At 41.6% G+C, this 23,702-nt stretch overlaps 1 protein-coding gene across 1 annotated transcript in view; it reads left to right on the top strand.

Moving 5' to 3' along the window:
* The window catches only part of C8H2orf80 (chromosome 8 C2orf80 homolog), a 159,740-nt gene extending 152,875 nt beyond the window's left edge, over positions 1 to 6,865 (top strand). Inside the window, exons 8-10 of the mRNA XM_044304482.1 lie at positions 820 to 892; positions 1,605 to 1,684; positions 6,794 to 6,865. Of these exons, the coding sequence (XP_044160417.1) occupies positions 820 to 892; positions 1,605 to 1,684; positions 6,794 to 6,865 (225 nt within the window). The remainder of the gene's footprint in view (positions 1 to 819; positions 893 to 1,604; positions 1,685 to 6,793) is intronic.
* Positions 6,866 to 23,702: the final 16,837 nt, after the last annotated feature.

Here is a 23,702-nt window from a genome sequence, read left to right as displayed (position 1 = left end):
CTGTTCAGTGTACGTAAAATACAGTACAGTACAATATATATTGTACTGTACTGTATTATACAGACATCAGACCCACTGGATCTTCAAGAATCAAGTGGGTCTGGGTCCAAAAAATGTAAAAAAAAAGTGAAAAAAGTAAAGATAATAAAAACACATTTGGTATTTTTTTATAGATACATTTTTTTTTTTTTTACTTCATTTTACCAGTGTCATGAAGTACAACATGTGCCGAAAAAACAATCTCAGAATGGCCTGGATAAGTTAAAGCGTTTAAAGTTATCACCTTTTAAAAGTGACACTGGTCAGATTTGCAAAAAATGGCCTGGTCCTTAAGGTGAAAAGGTGAAAATGAGCCGGGTCCTTAAGGTGTTAAAGGGGCTATCTCACTTCTCACGCAAATGGCATTTATCATGTAGAGAAAGCTAATACAAGGCACTTACTAATGTATTGTGATTGTCCATATTGCCTCCTTTGCTGTCTGGATTCATTTTTTCATCCCATTATACATTGCTCATTTCCAGAGGTCATGACCACCCTGCAATCCAGAAGTGGTGGCCGTGCTTGCACACTATGCCACCTCGGCCAACTTGTTTGCACTGTATATGATGATCATTGAGTAATGTGATGTTTAGAGTTGAATTGAAGTGTTGTTCTTTATCACTTCTGTCTTTATGACTGTAACTACAAGTCTATTTGATTTTCAATAAAATGAGTTAAGAAATGCAAAAACTTAAAAACAATCAAACATTTTAATATTCATTTTTATATTGTTTTGACTTTCGTTTATTCATCAATATTTTACAGGGACGCTTGATTCAGCCCTTCAACATTTCACTACATCCATTTGCCATGCTTACTGCTCCTCAGGCAGCAAAACATGCTTTGCAACACTGTAAGTATGTGAAATTATTGCAGATGATGTCATATTCTAAGAGAGAAAGAGGAAAATTATATTGAACTCTATGGACACCTTTGGGACATTTTTTCATAAAAGCATTTTACTAATTTTGGACTAAAATCATTTTTTCAATTGATCTTTATTAAACATGTTCTGGCATGTCTAAGATACAAGAGTTAAAATCAGTTGTTGGCAAGCTATCACAGTCTCTTTTCTTTAAATTCTGTTATCTGACAGCTCATGTGTAGCTTTTATCTCTGATCTCCAGACCTCATAAACACTCATTATAGCTCAATATGGCTTAAATAAGAGTTTATGAGGCCAGGAAATCAGAGATAAGAGCTACACATGAGCCGTCAGATGACACAAAAATGGCTCTTGGAATGTGACAATGCAAAAATGAAAACAAATTGCTTGGTCACTGAGGCCCAAAGTAGCGACCAAGAAGTCAGTCTCAAAGATCACTGCTGGATCTGGCATACAGTTTATCTAAACTGTTATAGGGATGTCTATGGAAAGTGTTTGCTGTTGGCTACGGTATTGAGGGAAGGAAAGGTACAGTAAATGCTAATTTCAGTTCCAAAGACAACTTTCTATCCTATACATAAATTACCTACAACATCCCAAGACCTCTATCAAGATTGTTGTAATATGACAGCAATATACAAAAGTTTATAATTACTAAATACCAATTATTCTCTTCCAGGTGCCAGACTGTGGAATTCCTCGGACAGAAATCAAACTACATCAACACAAGACCAGGAATTGGACTCGGTTGAGCATGTAGTAAGCATAAGTAAAATACATACTGTATATGATGTTCTTTGAGCTTGTCTCCTTAGGCTTATTTCACACATTGTGCACTTATTGTGAAATTTATTTTGCAGAATTGGCCCCAAAATGTAACTATACATTTTATTTAACTTTAAAGAGGACCTGTCACCACTAATGACATGTCTGTTTTAATAGCTACATGCATTCCCCATGTAATAACGATTCTGGAGCATCTAGTTTTATGGCTCTATATTGTGTAATTTCTTTACTATTTCTACTAGATGTCATAACTAAATGGCTAGCAGTCTGCAGTAAGGGTACAGAGGGGCGTGAAACACTTGGGGGGTGTACTGGCGTAGTCTAACAATGGCAGTGAGACTGTGTAGGGACACCCCTCCCCCAACTGGTAAACACCTCTCTATACCCCACAGACCGCCCATGTGTAAAGATAGTCAGGTTCTTAACGCGCAGAGGACCTCCGCCATACATGTACGGCGCTGGCGGACGTGACTTTTGGACCAGCGCCGTACATGTACGGCAGGCTGATCGGGCGAGTACGGGAGCTGCGCCCGCCCGATCATCGCAAGGGACCCGGCAGGCACTGACAGCCAGGGCCCTGCTGCATACGCAAGCATCGGTGAAAACACAGATGCCGGCATATTAACCCCTTGTATGCCACGGTGAAAGCTGACCGCAGAATGTAGGGGGTTTGCGGAGGGTTTGGGTTCCCTCCGCATCTCCATCAGATCCACGAACTGCAGTGATGGGGACCTGATGGCAGAGAAGGCAGCCCGATGCCTTCCATAGGCATCAGGGCTTGCCTTCTATGGAAGACTGTGACCCCTTAGGCTGGGTCTCACAGGCAGGCTGTCAGCATAAAAGCTTACAGTCAATGCATTAAAATACAGGATGTATTATAATGCATTGCAGAGGGGATTAGACCCCAGAAGTTGAAGTCCCAGAGTGGGACAAAAAGTAAATTTAAAGTGTTTTTCATAATAAAAATAAATAAAGTTTCAAGTAAAAAAAAGCCTCTTTCACAAAATAAAACACATAAAATTGAAAAAAAATTGAACAAAAAATGAAAAACAGACATATTGCGTATTGCCGCGTCCTTAACGACCAGCTCTATAAAAATATCACGTGATTTACCCCCTCACCTGAATGCCATAGAAAAAAATTTATGCCGCAGCCTTCTCGGTGCTTACAAAGCACAGCACCGTACATTGTATAGCGACTGTGCTCGATATCACACTCAACCCCATTCACTTCAATAGGGCTAAGCTACGCCAAGGCCACTTGACTGATGGACGTGTCCTCACTGGCCTAGGAACAGCTGAGAGAAGACCACTTCATAACTTCGGAGGATCCACCACCACTTCTAAATGTAAGACAGCTTCCTAGCTGTCTTACATTTAGACCATTTTCTATACCTAAACCAGGTGTAGAAAATGGTAAATGATACTGGCCTGATGGCCCGTCCCCTTCCCCGCCCATTAAATATGCCATATAAGCATATTTCTGGTTAATAAATGACTGCCTGTCACTGGTAGTACGTGGAAGGAAAGACAACCAAAGGGAATCACAACTAAACAACAACAGACTAGGCCCCAAACCTAGGGAAAAGAGGTCACCTCCTAGCAATCTCTGAATATCTCTCCCTAAGCTGCTAACAACATGTGCAAATCTGAAAGGTAGAAATGCACATGCACCGGAACCTGAGACTGCTGAAACACTGCACCAAACCCTCAGCTTAGGGAACAGGGAAAGGAGGCAACCGGCTTCTTCCAAACTGAAGGCATAGTCAAGAAAAGGGAAAATGACTTAGCTTGAGATGCAACAGGAGAACCACAACACAAGCAGAGCACTCACAGAAGAACTATTAGCCGCAGGGAAACAAGTGAGAGGCGGAACATATAAAGAGACACCTGACTGATAATGAGCAGCATCTGCAAAGGTGTGGAAACCTGTCAGCAACAATGAAAACAAGAGAGATCTGTCAGATAGATTCCTGAGTCTTCCGTCTATCTGAACTTCTAAGATCTCTCCCAGGGCCGGCCGTGACACTGCCTTTGTATATATGGGCAGAGAATCAAAATAGTCAAATAATATTTTGTTTAAGAGACACACTATTTTGTAATGGACATTAACTCCTTCCCGACATCTGCTTTACATGTATGGCAGATTTCGGGTCGTTAAAGATGGCGCCTGCTCCAGAGCGAGCGACGTAGTTGCCGGGTGCCTGCAGTTTCGCACAATAGGCACACGCAGCTAATGTCCATGATCAGTGTTAATGACTACCGTGGACATTTAACCTCCCAAATGCCATGGTCAAATGTGACCATGACGTCTGAGAAGGCTAAAACCCAGAAATGCGTGCGTCTGGGTCAGGCATGCTTTTCCCCAGTGGAGATCGGGGAAATTGCCCTGTTCTACTAATGAGCCGGCTTTCAGGCTCATTAGTATATCCTAGTTCAGGCTGGCAGCACTGAACTGGGGTTTAGTGATTTCTGTACAGAATACTGTAGCAAAATCCCTTATTCTTTACAGGTTGTAGTCTGATTATTGCAAGTTATGTTCCACTTACGTATGAAATAATTATAGTGGAGGCACTCCTTGTGTAGCTGTTAGTGCTCAGTGGAAATAATCAATTTGAAATAGGAAGAAACCACGGCACTTATTGTCCATCCCAAAAATTCTTCTACAGCCTAGCATCAGTTGAAAAGGGAAAGAAGAAAAGGGAAGGAGAGCCGGGCAGGGAGGAAGGAACAGAGTGCTGATAAACAGCCCGACTCGGATCTGCATCACCACCCGGCTCGCCCCCCATCTCTCCCGCCGTATTTTTCAATTTGAATCCCTGATCCCTAGGGGTCTGATCGCTGAATGGGAACTATTTGGATTCCTCTGAGGGATGGGGGGCGAGCCGGGTGGTGATGCAGATCCAGAGTCGGGCTGTTTATCAGCACTCTGTTCCTTCCTCCCTGCCCGGCTCTCCTTCCCTTTTCTTCTTTCCCTTTTCAACTGATGCTAGGCTGTAGAAGAATTTTGGCAGGAATTTATGGTAAAATCTTGTTAAAATGAAGGTAAACTCACCGATATGCTATCTGGACTCCTTAGGTGGAGGATTGTAACATTTTTAAAAAAAAACGCATCGAAAACGCATCAGAAACACATGTGACCGCATGTGCGTTTTTTGTGCGTTTCTTATAATTATTACATCCTGATTGTTATTTATATGTTTTTAACATGTTTGTATTATTATTTTTGTTCACATGGTGTTATATTGCATATTGGAATACTCTATGGACTAATGATATAATTCAGGAGCTGAAAGTGACTTTTGCTTTAAGACTATGGCTCCTATAGAGATATAAAAGGCAATAGGATTCCATGTCAGGTTTTCATGATGTTCCAATTAGATCAGTCCCACCCATGGCTGGTCTCTTGGGAAGGTATAAATGTTGCAAAGTGCTCACTGTCTTTACCACTGAGGAAGGGGTGTATACCCTGAAACGCGTCTGGGCCAGTTGGGACAGTGAGCCGTTCCCCAAGAAATCAAGATTTACGAGGGGGAAATAACCATAATCGGGGTGACTTTCGCATCTGGAGCACTACCCTGTCTCGAACTAGAGGCTGCATCTTTAAGAAGGATTGATTGTCTTACTACTATTCCAGCCGAGGAGTCACGTCAGACGTGACGTTCGAAACTCCATACCACGTGGGACGCCGCGTTTGGGTAAGATCGGCTGTGTTTGCGATCCATTATATCGAGCCAGTGACGGAACTGGGTAAGAGATTCTCTTCACGATTATTGATAGATCTGACTATTCAAATATACTGGAGGATTTAAATCGGACAGTACAGAATATGATTTTTCTGACATAGTCAGATCGTGCATGCGATCCATTTGGAACCTGATACATGCTTGAGTTAGGAATTTTCGAAGTGTATAAAGACCCGGTGCGATTATTTCTAATGTGGGGACTGCTGATTATTCGCAAATACGAATTTGTGGACTTTCATGCTTGTCTGACTAATGTTTCTCAGGGCCCTTTTCCATTGGGTATTCATTTTATTTTATGCATTTTATCACATTTTATGGATGTTTTTAACATTGTTATTGTTTGATGCATTGGCTTGTTTATAGGATTAATAAAATCTAGCCATTATTCACTTGCTGTTTGTATTCCCTTATACGGAGGTTACCTACTAGTTTTACCACATAGTAAATGCTGAAAACACCTGTAAAACTTTGGCAGGATTGCTTTTTCAATTCCATCCCATTTGGAATTTTTTTTCCTGCTTCTCACTACATCCTATGCAATATTAATGGTGGCATTAGAAAGTACAACCTATATAAAAAAGTTATGGCTCTGGGAAGGCAGGGAGCAAAACATGATTGCCATTATAATCACTGTAAGGCCTCCTGCACACGAACGTGTGCGCCCCGTGGCCGTGCTGCGGCCCGCATTGCAATGCACAAACACCGACCGCGGGGCAGCCGCAGCGGATCGCGGACCCATTCACTTTAATGGGTCCACAATCCGCCCGTTCCGCAAAAAGATAGAACATGTTCTATATTTTTGCGGAACGGAAGTATGGGACAAAAACCCACAGAAGCACTCCGTAGTGCTTCCGTAGTGTTCTGTTACGTGCTTCTGTTCTGCACCATTCTGCATCTCCGGATTTCAAGTGAATGGGTCCACATCCGCATGCGGAATGTCCATGAAACGGCACCTATGTATTGCGGATCCGCAAATGCGGTCCGTAATACGGCTACGGTGCGCACGCGTTCGCGTGCAAGAGGCCTAAGGGCCTGAGCTTAATAGAGGATAAAAAATGCACTGTTAAACTATGCATGTATTACCATGGAAATCCATAGCATTTCCACAGAAACTGCTTCAGATTTTTATGCTATGTGTATTGCTGTCTGTTAAAACCCCTATTTGCTTACATTATCCTGTACTTTTTTGCTGAACTTTGGTATGGATTCCAACAAATTTATAACATGTGAACTCACAAGGCTGTGGTGTCACTAATTGTCAATCATGTAATTTATCTAATGCAATGTGTACTCATTATCTACATGTTTGTAAATTATTGTGTTTTGTTTTATTGTAGGGACAGGAACAAGAAGAAATATCAACTGAACCTGAATCTGAAGACAATACTGATAAGACTGAAGATTTATAAACCATAAACATCCTAATGATTACATTTATATCCCTCATACTTTGTACTTTCTTTCTATAAATCTCGTATTTATGTACAACATAGTATTCCCAAAGAAGGATGGTCTACTGACAACTAATCATGACTGGTTTGTAATTCCAGGAATAAAAAGTGTTCTAGCATCCATGCAGATAAAAAGCACAGTTTTTCTGGAGTATTTGTCAGCATACAGCAGTATGCAAAGGTTTGGGCACCTTTGTTCTCAATTACTGTTACCGTGAACAGTTAAGCATGTTGAAGATGAAATAATGATCTCCAAAAGGCATAAAGATGACACATTCCCTTTGTATTTTAAGCAAAAACATTTTTTTTCCATCTTTTACATTTTCAATATAACAAAAAAGAAAAATGGTCTAAAGCTAAAGTTTGGCCATGAAGGTTAGTACTTAGTAGCATCACCTATCACAGCATGTAAATGCTTTGTGTAGCCAGCCAATAGTCTTTCAATTATTGTTTGAGAGGGTTTCATCCATTCTTCCTTGCTAAAGTCTTCCAGTTCTGCTAGATTCCTAGGCTATCTTGCATGCACTGGTCGTTTGAGGTCTATCCACAGATTTTAAGTTATATTCAGATCAGGGGACTGCGAGGGATGTAGTAAAACCTTCAGCTTGCATCTTCAGAGGTAGTTTTGGTTTGCCATTTGGTTTGCCCTTAAAGAAGAGTGGGAGGCCATGCCTTAGCAGTCGACTTGTGAACAGCATGAGACGTCGTTGTCAAGCTGTAATTGATGCTCAAGGCCACATGACAAGTTATTGAGACATTGACATACCCACTACTGTTTTTGTCCTTTGATTTAATAAATTGAGATGAGGAAATCACCATTGCATGCTTCTACTTAAATGCCCTACATTCATGATATATCACTGTAGCATGAACCTTTAAAATTTTCCATAGATTACACTGAAATACAAATATCCCTAACTTTTAGTAGTGTATGTCTGAAACATAGACTAGAAGTAAGGCCTTCTAACTCACAATGTCTGTAGGAAAACCCACCAAGACTGACAAAAATGTTTCAAGACTTCTATTAACCTTTTTCCAAATTCTATTAAAAAAAATAAAGTTTCTTTGGACACTCATGCCAACGTGGACAAAATCTCTGAAAAAAATAAAAATTGTATCAACGATTAAACATTTAATCAGTGAAAAATCATGCTTCATTTCTCCCATGAAATCCAGGGTTCTAGCCTTCCCTGGGAAGACATAGGCTGGCTTTAACATTACATAACAGATGACACATTCCCTTTGTATTTTAAGCAAAAACATTTTTTTTCCATCTTTTACATTTTCAATATAACAAAAAAGAAAAATGGTCTAAAGCTAAAGTTTGGCCATGAAGGTTAGTACTTAGTAGCATCACCTATCACAGCATGTAAATGCTTTGTGTATCCAGCCAATAGTCTTTCAATTATTGTTTGAGAGGGTTTCATCCATTCTTCCTTGCTAAAGTCTTCCAGTTCTGCTAGATTCCTAGGCTATCTTGCATGCACTGGTCGTTTGAGGTCTATCCACAGATTTTAAGTTATATTCAGATCAGGGGACTGCGAGGGATGTAGTAAAACCTTCAGCTTGCATCTTCAGAGGTAGTTTTGGTTTGCCATTTCCTCAGTTTGAAATGTAATAAAGAAATGGTAGTTACCAAGAACAGTGGAGGTCAAGAGAAGGCCTGGAAGACCAAGAAAAAATTCAAGACAACTGCTCGTAGGATTGCTAAAAAGGCTAATCAAAAGATATTCAGGAAGATTTATCACACTCTGGAGTTGTGGTACATTGTTCTATTGTTCAGCAACAACTGCACAAAAATGGCCTTCATGGAAGAGTCATAAGAAGAAAACCTCTCCTCCGTCCTAACCACAGAATTCAGAGCCAGAAGTTTGAAAAGAACATCTATACAAGCTTAATGCATTTTGGAAACAAGTCCTGTGGACCGATGAGGTTAAAATAGAATTCTATGGTTACAATGAGTATGTTTGCAGAAAAAGGGCACATAATTTCATGAAAATAACACCTCTACAACAATTAGGCATGGATGAGGATCAATCATGCTTTGCGGTTGTGTAACAGCCAATGGCACGGGAACATTTCATGGGTAGAGGGAAGAATGTATTTAATAAAATTCTAGCAAATTATGAAAGCAATCATAACACCAACTGTAAAAAAGCTGAAGTTGAAAAGAGGATGGCTTATACAAATGGATAATAATTGTAAACACACCTCAAAATCCAGAATAGACTACCTCAAAAGACGCAAGCTGAATGTTTTACCATGGCCCTCACAGTCCCCTGATCTGAACATCTTGAAAATCTATGGATAGACCTCAAAAGAGTTGTCCATGCAAGACGGCCTAGGAATCTCGCAGAAGTGGAAGACATTTACAAGGAAGTATGGATAAAAATCCCTCAAACACCAATTGAAAGACTCTTGGCTGTCTACAAAAAAATAATTTACAAGCAGTGATACTTGGCAAAATTGATACAATTGAACAACCTATCAAGATTAAATGTGTACAACACAACATGAAAAAAATACCAAAACCAAGACACATATATAATGTATTAGCAAATTTTATTACAAATCAATTAAATATTACATATTAAAAAAATGATAAAAACTACAGCAGCTACTACTGTAGCAATGTTGCAGGTGCAATGCAGTTTGCCCAAACAGTTGCTTCAGGCCCTTTTTCTTTTTTGTTATTTTGAAATTGTAAAATATAAAAATCTGAAAATTAAAAAGTTTTTTTTCCATAAAATACAAAAGGAATTTGGCATCTTTATGCCTTTTTGGAGATCATTTCCTCTTCAACTTAAACGATCTACAAAAGACAAAGTTAAAGATGACACATTCCCTTTTATTTTCTGCTTTTACATTTTCAACATTTTAAAGGGTTGCCCAAACTTTTTCATCTTTGTCTCTGTATGATGGATGCTGTCATGCACTTTTTATTTTTTGTATTCCTGATCAGAATTTAGGATTTATAGACTTTTAGGGCTGCTGAAGCTAATAAGTATATACGTATGTGAGCTGCCTGTAACCTTTGTTTATTGAGAGGCTGGCTTGCCACTGTATTCTCTATATTGTACTGTGTGTAACAGGAGCAGCTAGTGATGTCCCACTCTACTGCATTGATATACAATGTTTCATTTGGTTTTTCTGAAGCTGGACATACACATAGATAAATGTTGGCTGAACCTGACAATTTCTGCAGATGATGGTGAAAATAAGGATTGGGCAGTTGCATTTCAATTGCCTGATTCATTTGTTCCTGGAAAGATAAGCCTCTGTCAGAGGCATCTTGTATGCATTTCTGCCCTCTACCAATTCCTGATACATACATGCTCAGCTGAGTGAGCATGGTTGTGGGGTGGTCTGAAGAGATAGCTGTTGTAAAACAGCTTTCCAATGTGTATGTGCTTATATATCATAGAGGTAGCCCATGAGGTTTCTAAGGGGGTGTAAGAGAAAGGGAGCCCAGGTTAGTCACATCATCTTTTTCACTGGATGACAAGAACAGAATCCTGCAATATAGGAATTGCCTTTACATGCCTCAACCAGACTATGCTTTGTCACTCTCTGCCACTGCTGTTACATTAAGTATTGATGCAAGGCTGGCATGGTTGCCAGTAGCCATGTGCAAACATGGCAGAATTAAGGATGATATATTCAGAATGGCAGTACACTAGCCTTAGTGTTATTTATTTATTTTGTCCTTCTGGTTTGTTACCCAATCTCATCTGATTGATCTTTTTAGAACCTCTGAAGCTGACTTAGCTTGTCACAACAAGTACTTCTGCTCCGATCAACTCTGTACTGCATGGAACTTTAGACCTCATCGCAACCACATAAAATAATCATTATGAATTAAACCTAAAATAAAGACACTGAACAATTAATTTTTTGGGCAGCATTGTGTATTAGGGTAAAGAAAACAGATTTTGGCATTTATAGTCAAATAATTAAGCATCAGTCAGCAAAACCTGGACAACAAGAGACACGATCAATACACTTGACCAGCCAAAACAGAAGATTAGGTACAATGAGTATGAACTGGGCAACTACACTCACCTAAAGAATTATTAGGAACACCTGTTCTATTTCTCATTAATGCGATTATCTAGTCAACCAATCACATGGAAGTTGCTTCAATGCATGTAGGGTTGTGATCCTGGTCAAGACAATCTCCTGAACTCCAAACTGAATGTCAGAATGGGAAAGAAAGGTGATTTAAGCAATTTTGAGCGTGGCATGGTTGCTGGTGCCAGACAGGTCGGTCTGAATATTTCACAATCTGCTCAGTTACTGGGATTTTCACTCACAACCATTTCTAGGGTTTACAAAGAATGGTGTGAAAAGGGAAAAACATCCAGTATGCGGCAGTCCTGTGGGCGAAAAAATGCCTTGTTGATGCTAGAGGTCAGAGGAGAATGGGCCAACTGATTCAAGCTGATAGAAGAGCAACGTTGACTGAAATAACCACTCATTAAAACCAAGGTATGCAGCAAAGCATTTGTGAAGCCACAACACGCACAACCTTGAGGCGTATGGGCTACAACAGCAGAAGACCCCACCGGGTACCACTCATCTCCACTACAAATAGGAAAAAGAGGCTACAATTTGCACAAGCTCACCAAAATTGGACTGTTAAAGACTGGAAAAATGTTGCCTGGTCTGATGAGTCCCGATTTCTGTTAAGACATTCAAATGGTAGAGTTCAAATTTGGCGTAAACAGAATGAGAACATGTATCCATCATGCCTTGTTACCACTGTGCAGGCTGGTGGTGGTGGTGTAATGGTGTGGGGGATGTTTTTTGGGCACACTTTAGGCCCCTTAGTGCCAATTGGCCATCATTTAAATACCACGGGCTACCTGAGCATTGTTTCTGACCATGTCCATCCCTTCATGACCACCATGTACCCATCCTCTGATGGCTACTTCCAGTAGGATAATGCACCATGTCACAAAGCTCAAATCATTTCAAATTGGTTTCTTGAACATGACAATCAGTTCAGTACTAAAATGGCCCCCATAGTCACAAGATCTTAACCCAATAGAGCATCTTTGGGATGTGGTGGAACGGGAGCTTCGTGCCCTGGATGTGCATCCCTCAAATCTCCATCAACTGCAAGATGCTATCCTATCAATATGGGCCAACATTTCGAAAGAATGCTATTAGCATCTTGTTGAATCAATGCCACGTAGAATTAAGGCAGTTCTGAAGGCAAAAGGGGGTCCAACAGCGTATCAGTATGGTGTTCCTAATAATTCTTTAGGTGAGTGTATATTCCCAAAAGCCATGTCACCCAAGGGAGATGGCCCCCAAACATGGCTTGTGGGTGAAATTTCAGGATTTACAGGTGAACTTAATGTGACCTTCGCTAAACTTTTGAATGCACATGTCCAACTGTCCAATGTTTCAGTACTTTTTGCACAACTTGCTGTTCTCTAGCAAGGAGCTTAACTGAAAAATTCATGACAGGTGCTTGATCCATGAATCGGCAGATAAGTTTCATGTTTCAATTAGAATTAGTATTCAAACAGTCCTGCTCATCATGCTCTTCACATTTTGACATCATGAGACCAAGAAGACACCTAACAATTGATCAACAGTAACTCGTCATTGTGAGGCTTCAAGCAGGATGTTCTCAAATGGATAAGGCCACTAAGCTTACAGTGTCACAGAGTGTCATCAGCAGGTTGCAACAGAGATCCAGAGACACTGGAAAGGTCACAGAAAGGCATAGAAGTGGACATCCTTTGGCCACACCCGACACTGATAACTGCTTCATTGTAAACAATGCCCCACAGGAACCAGATAATGAATTCCACACAACTCCAGGCACATTTAAGGGAGGTGAGAGACACCCAAGTGTCTCGTCAGCCCATTCAAAACCGCTGACATCAGCGTGGTCTATGTGCTAGATGACCTGCAAGTGTACCTGACCACACCACCAGGCACAGGCGTTATCATCTTGCATGGGCCAGGGAGCATCTATGCTGGGCAAAGGACCAGTGGGCCTGTTGATTCACGCTGAGAAAAAATGATTGCCGCCAACAATTTTGGAGATGTCAAGGAGAGCGCATCAGCCAGTGTTGTCACCAGACGAGCCTTTAATGGTGGTGGTTTTACAGTGTGGGCAGGTGTGTCTAGTCAATGCAGAACTTACCTACACGTTCTCATTGGTAAAGTGACAAGCCCATACTACTTGAATAACATATTTAATACAGTCATTGTGCCTCTGCAAGAACAACACAGGCCTAATTTCATTTTCAAGGTTGCATCATTAGAAAACGGCTGCTGGAGACTGGGGTACCTCAAATGGAGTGGCCTGCACGTTCTCTGTACCTAAATCCCATTGAAAACCATTGGGATCAGCTTAGTCACCGTGTAGAAGCTTGTAACTCTGTACCTCTGAACCTCAATGACCTGAGGGGCGCCCCTTAAAGAAGAGTGGGAGGCCATGCCTTAGCAGTCGACTTGTGAACAGCATGAGACGTCGTTGTCAAGCTGTAATTGATGCTCAAGGCCACATGACAAGTTATTGAGACATTGACATACCCACTACTGTTTTTGTCCTTTGATTTAATAAATTGAGATGATGAAATCACCATTGCATGCTTCTACTTAAATGCCCTACATTCATGATATATCACTGTAGCATGAACCTTTAAAATTTTCCATAAATTACACTGAAATACAAATATCCCTAACTTTTAGTAGTGTATGTCTGAAACATAGACTAGAAGTAAGGCCTTCTAACTCACAATGTATGTAGGAAAACCCACCAAGACTGACAAAAATGTTTCAAGACTTCTATTAATCTTTTTCCAAATTCTATTAAAAAAAATAAAGTTTCTTTGGACACTCATGCCAACGTGGACAAAATCTCTGAAAAAAATAAAAATTGTATCAACGATTAAACATTTAATCAGTGAAAAATCATGCTTCATTTCTCCCATGAAATCCAGGGTTCTAGCCTTCCCTGGGAAGACATAGGCTGGCTTTAACATTAATGAAAGAAAAAACTTCCTTCCATCTTAAAACTCTAAAAATGAATTATGAATAAAACAAAGATATCTCTACAGCTGTTTAATATACATACAAAAGAAAGGTGCAGCAATTGTACGTTGTAACGGCACCGTTTCAGCAGACAAGGGGTTAAAATCCGTTTAGGCGATATGCCCCTTTCCGAGAGACAGGCACAGCTACTACAGAACACCAACCTCCCGAACTGGATACAAAATAGCACTCCAAACTGGAACCTCGCAAATAGCTGTCAGCAGACGAACAGGAAAAGGATCCAATCAGCTTACACTCCTGGCAATCAGTCTCCAACAGCATACAGGGAATCCCCCCAATAACGAGACAAGGCTCCGTCTTGAGGGTCAGCAGTGATCTGAAGTGCTGGCACACCCAGCCTGGTTTTTATTACAGTTTGTTGCAGATACAACATATCCCCACAATGCATCATGGTTTCCTCCCCTCTGTCCCGGAGACGACCGAAGACAATCCAATTATCTCTCAGGACAAAGGGGAGATCACCAATACACATGTGGAGACAACAGGACAGGCATCACCACCCAAACACACAATGGCACACTCCCACAGCAAACACAGACATTTAACATATCCCCAGATAGCTCAAGTCTGAGTGCATATCATTAGGTGAATGGCACTCAGAATACACGAATACAATAATATTAGCTATCTGGGTGCCCTCACATAACATACAATTTAACCGAACGCATAATAACATAAAATACAATTCTACAGACAGATTTAAGCTGTGCGGCCGGTCTGTCTTCTCCTTTACAGTTACTATGGGCCATAATCCTGAGGCAGGAGGCTGGTAAACAGCCCCCTCCAAAACCCAGTGGCGAGGTTGGTTTCGCCACACATCTCCCCCCCCCAGGGAAGACTTACCAGATACCTGACCTCACGCCGGTCGGTACCTGAGTTAGTCTGGCAGCCCACCCACAACAAAATACTGGACCTGCTGAATTTCGTAGCCTGTCTCTGTCCAGTGAGTCCACCAAGGTTATATTTGTAGCTGGTACTCCCGGTCTCTGAGTTGCTCCCTGGCTTGGAGTGGAGGTTGCTTTGTGGGCAGGGATCAGCGGTACTCTGCCCTGGTGCCAGCGTTACCACGGAAGAAGCCTGGTTGGAGTCTGGTTGTTGGAGGTGGAAACCGACTGTCTCCCCTTTGGCTAAACTGCCCTGTTGCTGGGGGACAGGAACAACTGTCCCTACCCCCTGTGCTGTAAGTGCAGAGACCACGGTCCCATCTGCACAGTTGTAGGGCTTACTGTCTCCCCCTGGTGCGTTAAGCTGCCGCTGGGGAGAGGGGGTAACGAGCTCCTCTCCCATACATACTTCCAGCCGCTGGGGAGGGCGACCGACCGCCTCCGCTCCCAATACAGTGTCCTGCTGCTGGGGAAAGGAGACTGGGCTCTCTATTCCCTGTAGGACACTCTCCCGCTGGGGGACAGGACCGACTGTCTCTGCCCCCTGTAACTCCGTCTGCCGCTGGGGAATGGAGACTTGGCTCCCAATTCCCCAAAAATCATGCTGCTGCTGGGGGGCAGGAACAACTACCTCTGCCCCCTGTAACTCAGCCTGCCGCTGGGGAGGGAGGCCGATGCTCTCCCCTCCCTGCACTTCACACTGCCGCTGGGGAATGGAGACTAGGCTCCCAATTCCCAAAAAATCATGCTGCTGCTGGGGAGCAGGAACAACTACCTCTGCCCCCTGTAACTCAGCCTGCCGCTGGGGAGGGAGGCCGCTGCTCTCCTCTCCCTGCACTTCACACTGCCGCTGGGGAATGGAGACTGGGCTCCCACTGTCCCGCAACCGTAACTTCCGATGGAGGTCCACCCAACGTGGCAGCTGACCGTCACCTTCTGCCCGGTATAGTAGGGTCGTAGACACTAGATTCCTCACGAACTTCACGTATTTCTCAGCTGGATTGGGTCCGAAGAAGTTCAGCCGCAACCACATCATACGGTCAAATTCCTCCACAGAGTATCTGTACTCCACTGCTGGTTCCATCCTGGTGCTTTTAGGGTCACTGTACTGAGACATGCGTTGCCCTTGAATTGTAAAATCCAAAGAAATGGTGTCTCCTGTAGCTGTCCTTCTGGCTGTAGGAACGATCCCACTGCTGCCACCAATGTAACGGACCGTTTCAGCAGACAAGGGGTTAAAATCCGTTTAGGCGATATGCCCCTTTCCGAGAGACAGGCACAGCTACTGCAGAACACCAACCTCCCGAACTGGATACAAAATAGCACTTCAAACTGGAACCTCGCAAGTAGCTGCCGGCAGACGAACAGGAAAAGCGTATCCGTCAGCTTACACTCCTGGCAATCAGTCTCCAACAGCATACAGGGAATCCCCCCAATAACGAGACAAGGCTCCGTCTTGAGGGTCAAACAGTGGTCTGAAGTGCTGGCACACCCAGCCTGGTTTTTATTACAGTTTGTTGCAGATACAACATATCCCCACAATGCATCATGGTTTCCTCCCCTCTGTCCCGGAGACGACCGAAGACAATCCAATTATCTCTCAGGACAAAAGGGAGATCACCAATACACATGTGGAGACAACAGGACAGGCATCACCACCCAAACACACAATGGCACACTCCCACAGCAAACACAGACATTTAACATATCCCCAGATAGCTCAAGTCTGAGTGCATATCATTAGGTGAATGGCACTCAGAATACACGAATACAATAATATTAGCTATCTGGGTGCCCTCACATAACATACAATTTAACCGAACGCATAATAACATAAAATACAATTCTACAGACAGATTTAAGCTGTGCGGCCGGTCTGTCTTCTCCTTTACAGTTACTATGGGCCATAATCCTGAGGCAGGAGGCTGGTAAACAGCCCCCTCCAAAACCCAGTGGCGAGGTTGGTTTCGCCACATACGTTTTTGCGTTTTTGCTCCCCGAGCCATAACTTTTTATTTTTCCGTTCAAATAGCCATATGAGGGCTTGTATTTTTGCTGGACAAGTTGTACTTTCTGGTAATTGTACAGTTTAAGGCTGAGCACTCATCATCTGTAGAACCATATAGTAGAACACACACCTGGATAATTCAAACACCTGAGTAGTTTATTATAAAAAAAATACATAGACATAGATGACATATAAGACCATAAAATAGGTAGTAATAAGAAATATATATTCATATATGGCGGTGCTGAGTAGAAAACATATAGAAACAATAAATAGTAAGCAAAGTAAAGTGCGTTTATGCTAAATCACTGGTTCAGTAAGTATAGAGCAGCGCTGTATTATCCAATGTTAGTTTTCAAATCCTGAAACATAGAGGTTAGATTGCTTCAACACTTGTGGTTAATGAGTATCGCATCTAACAGTCTCATTTGAATCTTCTCCCATATATTATGAACAGTATTTCTTGCAAACTGAGATGAAGAAAAAATAGGCAGCACTCACCAATGGTTCATTTGCTTCTTTATTTCAAGCAGACAAGTGCTTCATGCGGCAAGGTAGCCAGATTCACATACCAGTGGCGACGGCCGTTTTACGCACGAGTGATCGCACTACAGGTGCACGCCCATACGTGCTGACCTCTTCTACCCCGGTGTCAGGTTGCCAGTGAAATCCACAACAAACAGGCGCCGTGCACACAAGAGTTCATTAATCAACATGTTACAACAAAGAGATATTACAAAAACGCATTTAAATAATTGCGGTCATTCAGACCAAGCTGACCTGTTGCTCCAGTACAAATTATCCACTTTGCTTCTTTTTGCAAAAGGGTGCGGTGTCTGTCTCCTCCCTGAACTGGGTATGGGACAGTCCCGGAAAACTGCAGTGCTTTCACATTATCTCCATGTACCTTTCTCACATGGTCAATTAGTCTGGTGCAACCTTTTCCCGTCTTTATAGAGTTAAAGTGTTCCCTGCTCCTCTCAAATAAACATCTGATGGTCTTTCCCACATAGAAGTGTCCACAATCACACATTGAAACATATACTACATAAGTACTTCTACAGTTTATGAAACTAGTGATCCTTTTTGTGATGGGACCTATTTTGACTATCTTTTTTGGGAAATTTTGTTCACATAGCGAACAACTGCCACATTTATAGTTACCAGCCGGCAACCTCTCCTGCTATTGAATTAGTCTTTTTTTCTCCCAAAAATCTGCTTCTCACAATCCTATTTTTTATTGTGTGACTACGTCTATACGTGACTAACCGTTTATCATCCACTATGCCTCTAAGACTCCCATCTTTTTTCAGGACATCCCAGTGCTTAAATATGACTGTGCGTATAGAATTAGCCATTGGGCTAAATTTTAATGAAAATACACATCTCTTTTTGTTGTTATTTTTATTTTCCTGTTGCCCATTCCTACCACTCCCTCTTTTTCCTGCTAATAACTCATCTTGGGACAATTTCTCAACCTCTTTTATATTCTCATCCAATAAATGCTCAGGATAGCCTCTCTGCAATAACCGTTCTTTCAAATGCAGTGCTTGTTTTATATATCCTTCATCTTTGCTATTTATGCGCCTCAACCTGACAAATTGCCCATAAGGCACCGATTTTTTGATGGGATATGGATGGAAATTGTCGTGGTGTAGCAGAGAGTTGGTCGCCGTGGGCTTGCGATAGCCCTCCATGACCAACTCTCCGCCACAAACCGCGACAGACACATCCAAAAATTCCAAATGTGGCCCCCCGAAATTCATTGTGAATTTCAACGCCATACAATTCTCTTCATTGAGGTGCTGTACAAATTCCCTACACATGTTCTCTGTCCCGGACCAAATTATAAAAACATCGTCCACACACCGTAGGAACAATTTAATGTACTTTGGGTAAGGATTACTGGTATTGAAAATATATAAATATATTTATCTTCCAATCTAGCAAGGTACATATTCGCAAAAGTACAGGAATCCCTATTGCAGTAGCGATTTTTTGTCTATGCCAGTCCATTCCAAACCTAAAGGCATTGGGCCAGATTTATCATTACTCTGACAGCTCGCTCCACTTTCACATATGGCTAAAGTCAGTTTTAGCTAAGTCAGATTTATGATCGGCCCTTTAAGACTGTAATTAATGTGATTTCATGGTAGCAGTTTATCAGTCAGTAAGCAGATTTACAAAAGTCGCACATCCTTACGAAAAAGTTGCATGTTCTAATAAAAAGTCTCATAAGATAAGCATGGTCCTCACTGGAGTGAAATTGCACATTTTTTGCGACTTTTTTGCAACTTTTTAAATAGTCCCAATAGTAAATCTGTCTAGAGATTTATTTACATAAGAAAACACGCCCACTTTCAGAAAACTGGCGAGCATAGTGCAGAGCAGAAAAAAGAACATAAAAGAGGTTGAGAAATTGTCCCAAGATGAGTTATTAGCAGGAAAAAGAGGGAGTGGTAGGAATGGGCAACAGGAAAATAAAAATGAATAAAATACTGGGCACTCTCCAAAATATATGTACCTCACAGTTTATTGAAAATTAAAAGTTAATAATTAAAAGCTAACAATACATAAAACATACATGATCTTAGAATAGCTGATAAAACATACAGATAAAAATATATATATATATATATAAATAGTTAAAAAATATATATCAAGAGTCCTGGGTATTAGTATGATCCAATCTATGGGGATGATAATATTGGAGAAAGTTGTCTATTCCACCTTGGTGGTTATATTCTGTACAGTCTTTGTAGGAAAATGAAATCCACAATGTTAGTATCCTTCGAGTAGGAGACACAGAGGCAGCTGATACAATAGCAGTGAATGCTACGTGCGGCGTCCCGCTGTTACTCACTATTCGGTGCTATGCAAGATTCCGCTGCTGTGCCAAAGCCTTTTAGGATCGGTATTTCCTTCGGTCCTTTCCCCACACTGTCCTTTAACACGCCGCTCTATAGATGTAGGTTCCGGCGCTTGTTGCAATCATCGACTCCTTTTTCAGCGCTGGACGGGCGTCATGCGTCCCTCTGATAAATCAATGTCCGATGCGCCTTGGATCTCCGATTGTGACAGGGTTAACTTGGGGTGTCCGTGGTCTTTAGGCTGGCAGATTCAATGTTCATAGGGGGGTTTTTCTTTACACCAAACGCGTTTCGGGGTCCTTTATCACCCCTTCCTCAGTGGTAGTGAGGCCCCCTTCTGACTTTCTTTTTATAGTGATTGGTGATTGAATTATTGACATCTCCTGTGTGGTTTGGGCTTACTTGGCAAAACTTGGTGTGGATTTCAGAACGCCCATTTTTCCATGTTTTCTCTCTTTATTTACCCCATTGAACATTACACATGAAATAGTTCAATGGGGTAAATAAAGAGAGAAAACATGGAAAAATGGGCGTTCTGAAATCCACACCAAGTTTTGCCAAGTAAGCCCAAACCACACAGGAGATGTCAATAATTCAATCACCAATCACTATAAAAAGAAAGTCAGAAGGGGGCCTCACTACCACTGAGGAAGGGGTGATAAAGGACCCCGAAACGCGTTTGGTGTAAAGAAAAACCCCCCTATGAACATTGAATCTGCCAGCCTAAAGACCACGGACACCCCAAGTTAACCCTGTCACAATCGGAGATCCAAGGCGCATCGGACATTGATTTATCAGAGGGACGCATGACGCCCGTCCAGCGCTGAAAAAGGAGTCGATGATTGCAACAAGCGCCGGAACCTACATCTATAGAGCGGCGTGTTAAAGGACAGTGTGGGGAAAGGACCGAAGGAAATACCGATCCTAAAAGGCTTTGGCACAGCAGCGGAATCTTGCATAGCACCGAATAGTGAGTAACAGCGGGACGCCGCACGTAGCATTCACTGCTATTGTATCAGCTGCCTCTGTGTCTCCTACTCGAAGGATACTAACATTGTGGATTTCATTTTCCTACAAAGACTGTACAGAATATAACCACCAAGGTGGAATAGACAACTTTCTCCAATATTATCATCCCCATAGATTGGATCATACTAATACCCAGGACTCTTGATATATATTTTTTAACTATTTATATATATATATATATTTTTATCTGTATGTTTTATCAGCTATTCTAAGATCATGTATGTTTTATGTATTGTTAGCTTTTAATTATTAACTTTTAATTTTCAATAAACTGTGAGGTACATATATTTTGGAGAGTGCCCAGTATTTTATTCTTTTACTATTCATTTTCAAAAGGAAGGGTGATTCCTTTTCTACTGAGAGCACCTCCTCCACTGTTTGCACCATTCCTGTGCGTCACTTTCTGCACGTTTTTATTAGGAAAATAAAAATAACAACAAAAAGAGATGTGTATTTTCATTGAAATTTAGCCCAATGGCTAATTCTATACGCACAGTCATATTCAAGCACTGGGATGTCCTGAAAAAAGATGGGAGTCTGAGAGGCATAGTGGATGATAAACGGTTAGTCACGTATAGACGTAGTCACACAATAAATGATAGGATTGTGAGAAGCAGATTTTTGGGAGAAAAAAAAGACTAATTGGTTGCAGGAGAGGTTGCCGGCTGGTAACTATAAATGTGGCAGTTGTTCGCTATGTGAACATAATTGCCAAAAAAGATAGTCAAAATAGATCCCATCACAAAAAGGATCACTAGTTTCATAAACTGTAGAAGTACTTATGTAGTATATGTTTCAATGTGTGATTTTGGACACTTCTATGTGGGAAAGACCATCAGATGTTTATTTGAGAGGATCAGGGAACACTTTAACTCTATAAAGACGGGAAAAGGTTGCACCAGACTAATTGACCATGTGAGGAAGGTACATGGAGGTAATGTGAAAGCACTGCAGTTTTCCGGGACGGTCCCATACCCAGTTCAGGGAGGAGACAGACACCGCACCCTTTTGCAAAAAGAAGCAAAGTGGATCATTTGTACTGGAGCAACAGGTCAGCTTGGTCTGAATGACCGCAATGATTTAAATGGTTTTTTGCAATATTGTATCTCTTTGTTGTAACATGTTGATTAATGAACTCTTGTGTGCACGGCGCTTGTTTGTTGTGGATTTCCATGGCAACCTGACACCGGGGTATAAGAGGTCAGCACGTATGGGCATGCACCTGTAGTGGCCTGAGGAAGCGCGATCACTTGTGCGCGAAACGGCCGTCGCCACTGGTATGTGAATCTTGGTAACTGGTACCTTGCTGCATGAAGCACTTGTCTGCTTGAAATAAAGAAGCAAATGAACCATTGGTGAGTGCTGCCTATTTTTTCTTCATCTCAGTTTGCAAAATTTAATGACTTTATCTTTTGGATTGTGCACCACCTTGCTGGTTTTTGTTTGGAGGTATCGAGAGACTTATGCAGGCACGCACCAGTGTGAAGACATATCAGCAGTGCCACCTGTGATTCTTTTGCTGTTGATTATTAAGAACAGTAATATTGCATCAAGGAACCGGCGTAAATTATGCTGATGGTGATAGTATAGTTGTACTCAACAGTGTAATGTAACACCAACATATAGTAAGAAATAAGTGGTGTGCTGCACGATCTGCGCTCACAGTGGCGTCCCACGTGGCTGCAGTATCTCAGACAGCGATATCTTACTGTGAGTTGTCCACTGAAGCTGCTGGAACCAGTGGTCGTTTGACTCGGCGGATTTTCATTTCAATATCCCGCTTTCACCTTGTAGTCAGTTCCCGACCAATGTTCAAATAATGACTCTTAATGGCTTGCAAAGCTGAAGAGTCGGATCGCAGAGTTCCTTGTCTGTGAAATGGGAGGTAAGGCTTGTCTTTATTGTAATGGACCCTGCATGCAAATATATCCAGAAATAAAGTCAGTCCAGGGATAAACGCCTATCATGTAATATGTTGGTGTTACATTACACTGTTGAGTACAACTATACTATCACCATCAGCATAATTTACGCCGGTTCCTTGATGCAATATTACTGTTCTTAATATATGGGAGAAGATTCAAATGAGACTGTTAGATGCGATACTCGTTAACCACAAGTGTTGAAACAATCTAACCTCTATGTTTCAGGATTTGAAAACTAACATTGGATAATACAGCGCTGCTCTATACTTACTGAACCAGTAATTTAGCATAAACGCACTTTACTTTGCTTACTATTTATTGTTGCTACATGTTTTCTACTCAGAACCGCCATATATGGATATATATTTTATATTACTATCTACAAACCGGATTCCCAAAAAGTTTGGACACTAAACAAATTGTGAATAAAAACTGAATGCAATGATGTGGAGATGGCAAATGTCATTATTTTATTTGTAATAGAACGTAGATGACAGATCAAACGTTTAATCCGAGTAAATGTATCATTTTAAAGGAAAAATACGTTGATTCAAAATTTCACGGTGTCAACAAATCCCCAAAAAGTTGGGACAAGTAGCAATAAGAGGCTGGAAAAAGTAAGAAAAAGTAAATTTGAGCATAACGAAGAGCTGGAAGACCAATTAACACTAATTAGGTCAATTGGCAACATGATTGGGTATAAAAAGAGCTTCTCAGAGTGGCAGTGTCTCTCAGAAGCCAAGATGGGTAGAGGATCACCAATTCCCACAATGTTGCGCAGAAAGATAGTGGAGCAATATCAGAAAGGTGTTACCCAGCGAAAAATTGCAAAGACTTTGCATCTATCATCATCAACTGTGCATAACATCATCCGAAGATTCAGAGAATCTGGAACAATCTCTGTGCGTAAGGGTCAAGGCTGTAAAACCATACTGGATGCCCGTGATCTCCGGGCCCTTAAACGACACTGCACCACAAACAGGAATGCTACTGTAAAGGAAA

The sequence above is a fragment of the Bufo gargarizans genome, chromosome 8 (genome assembly GCF_014858855.1).
Source record: "Bufo gargarizans isolate SCDJY-AF-19 chromosome 8, ASM1485885v1, whole genome shotgun sequence".
In the NCBI taxonomy this organism is placed as follows: domain Eukaryota; kingdom Metazoa; phylum Chordata; class Amphibia; order Anura; family Bufonidae; genus Bufo; species Bufo gargarizans.
Note: the sequence above shows the minus strand (reverse complement) of the source record. Positions and strands in the feature narration are given on the sequence as shown.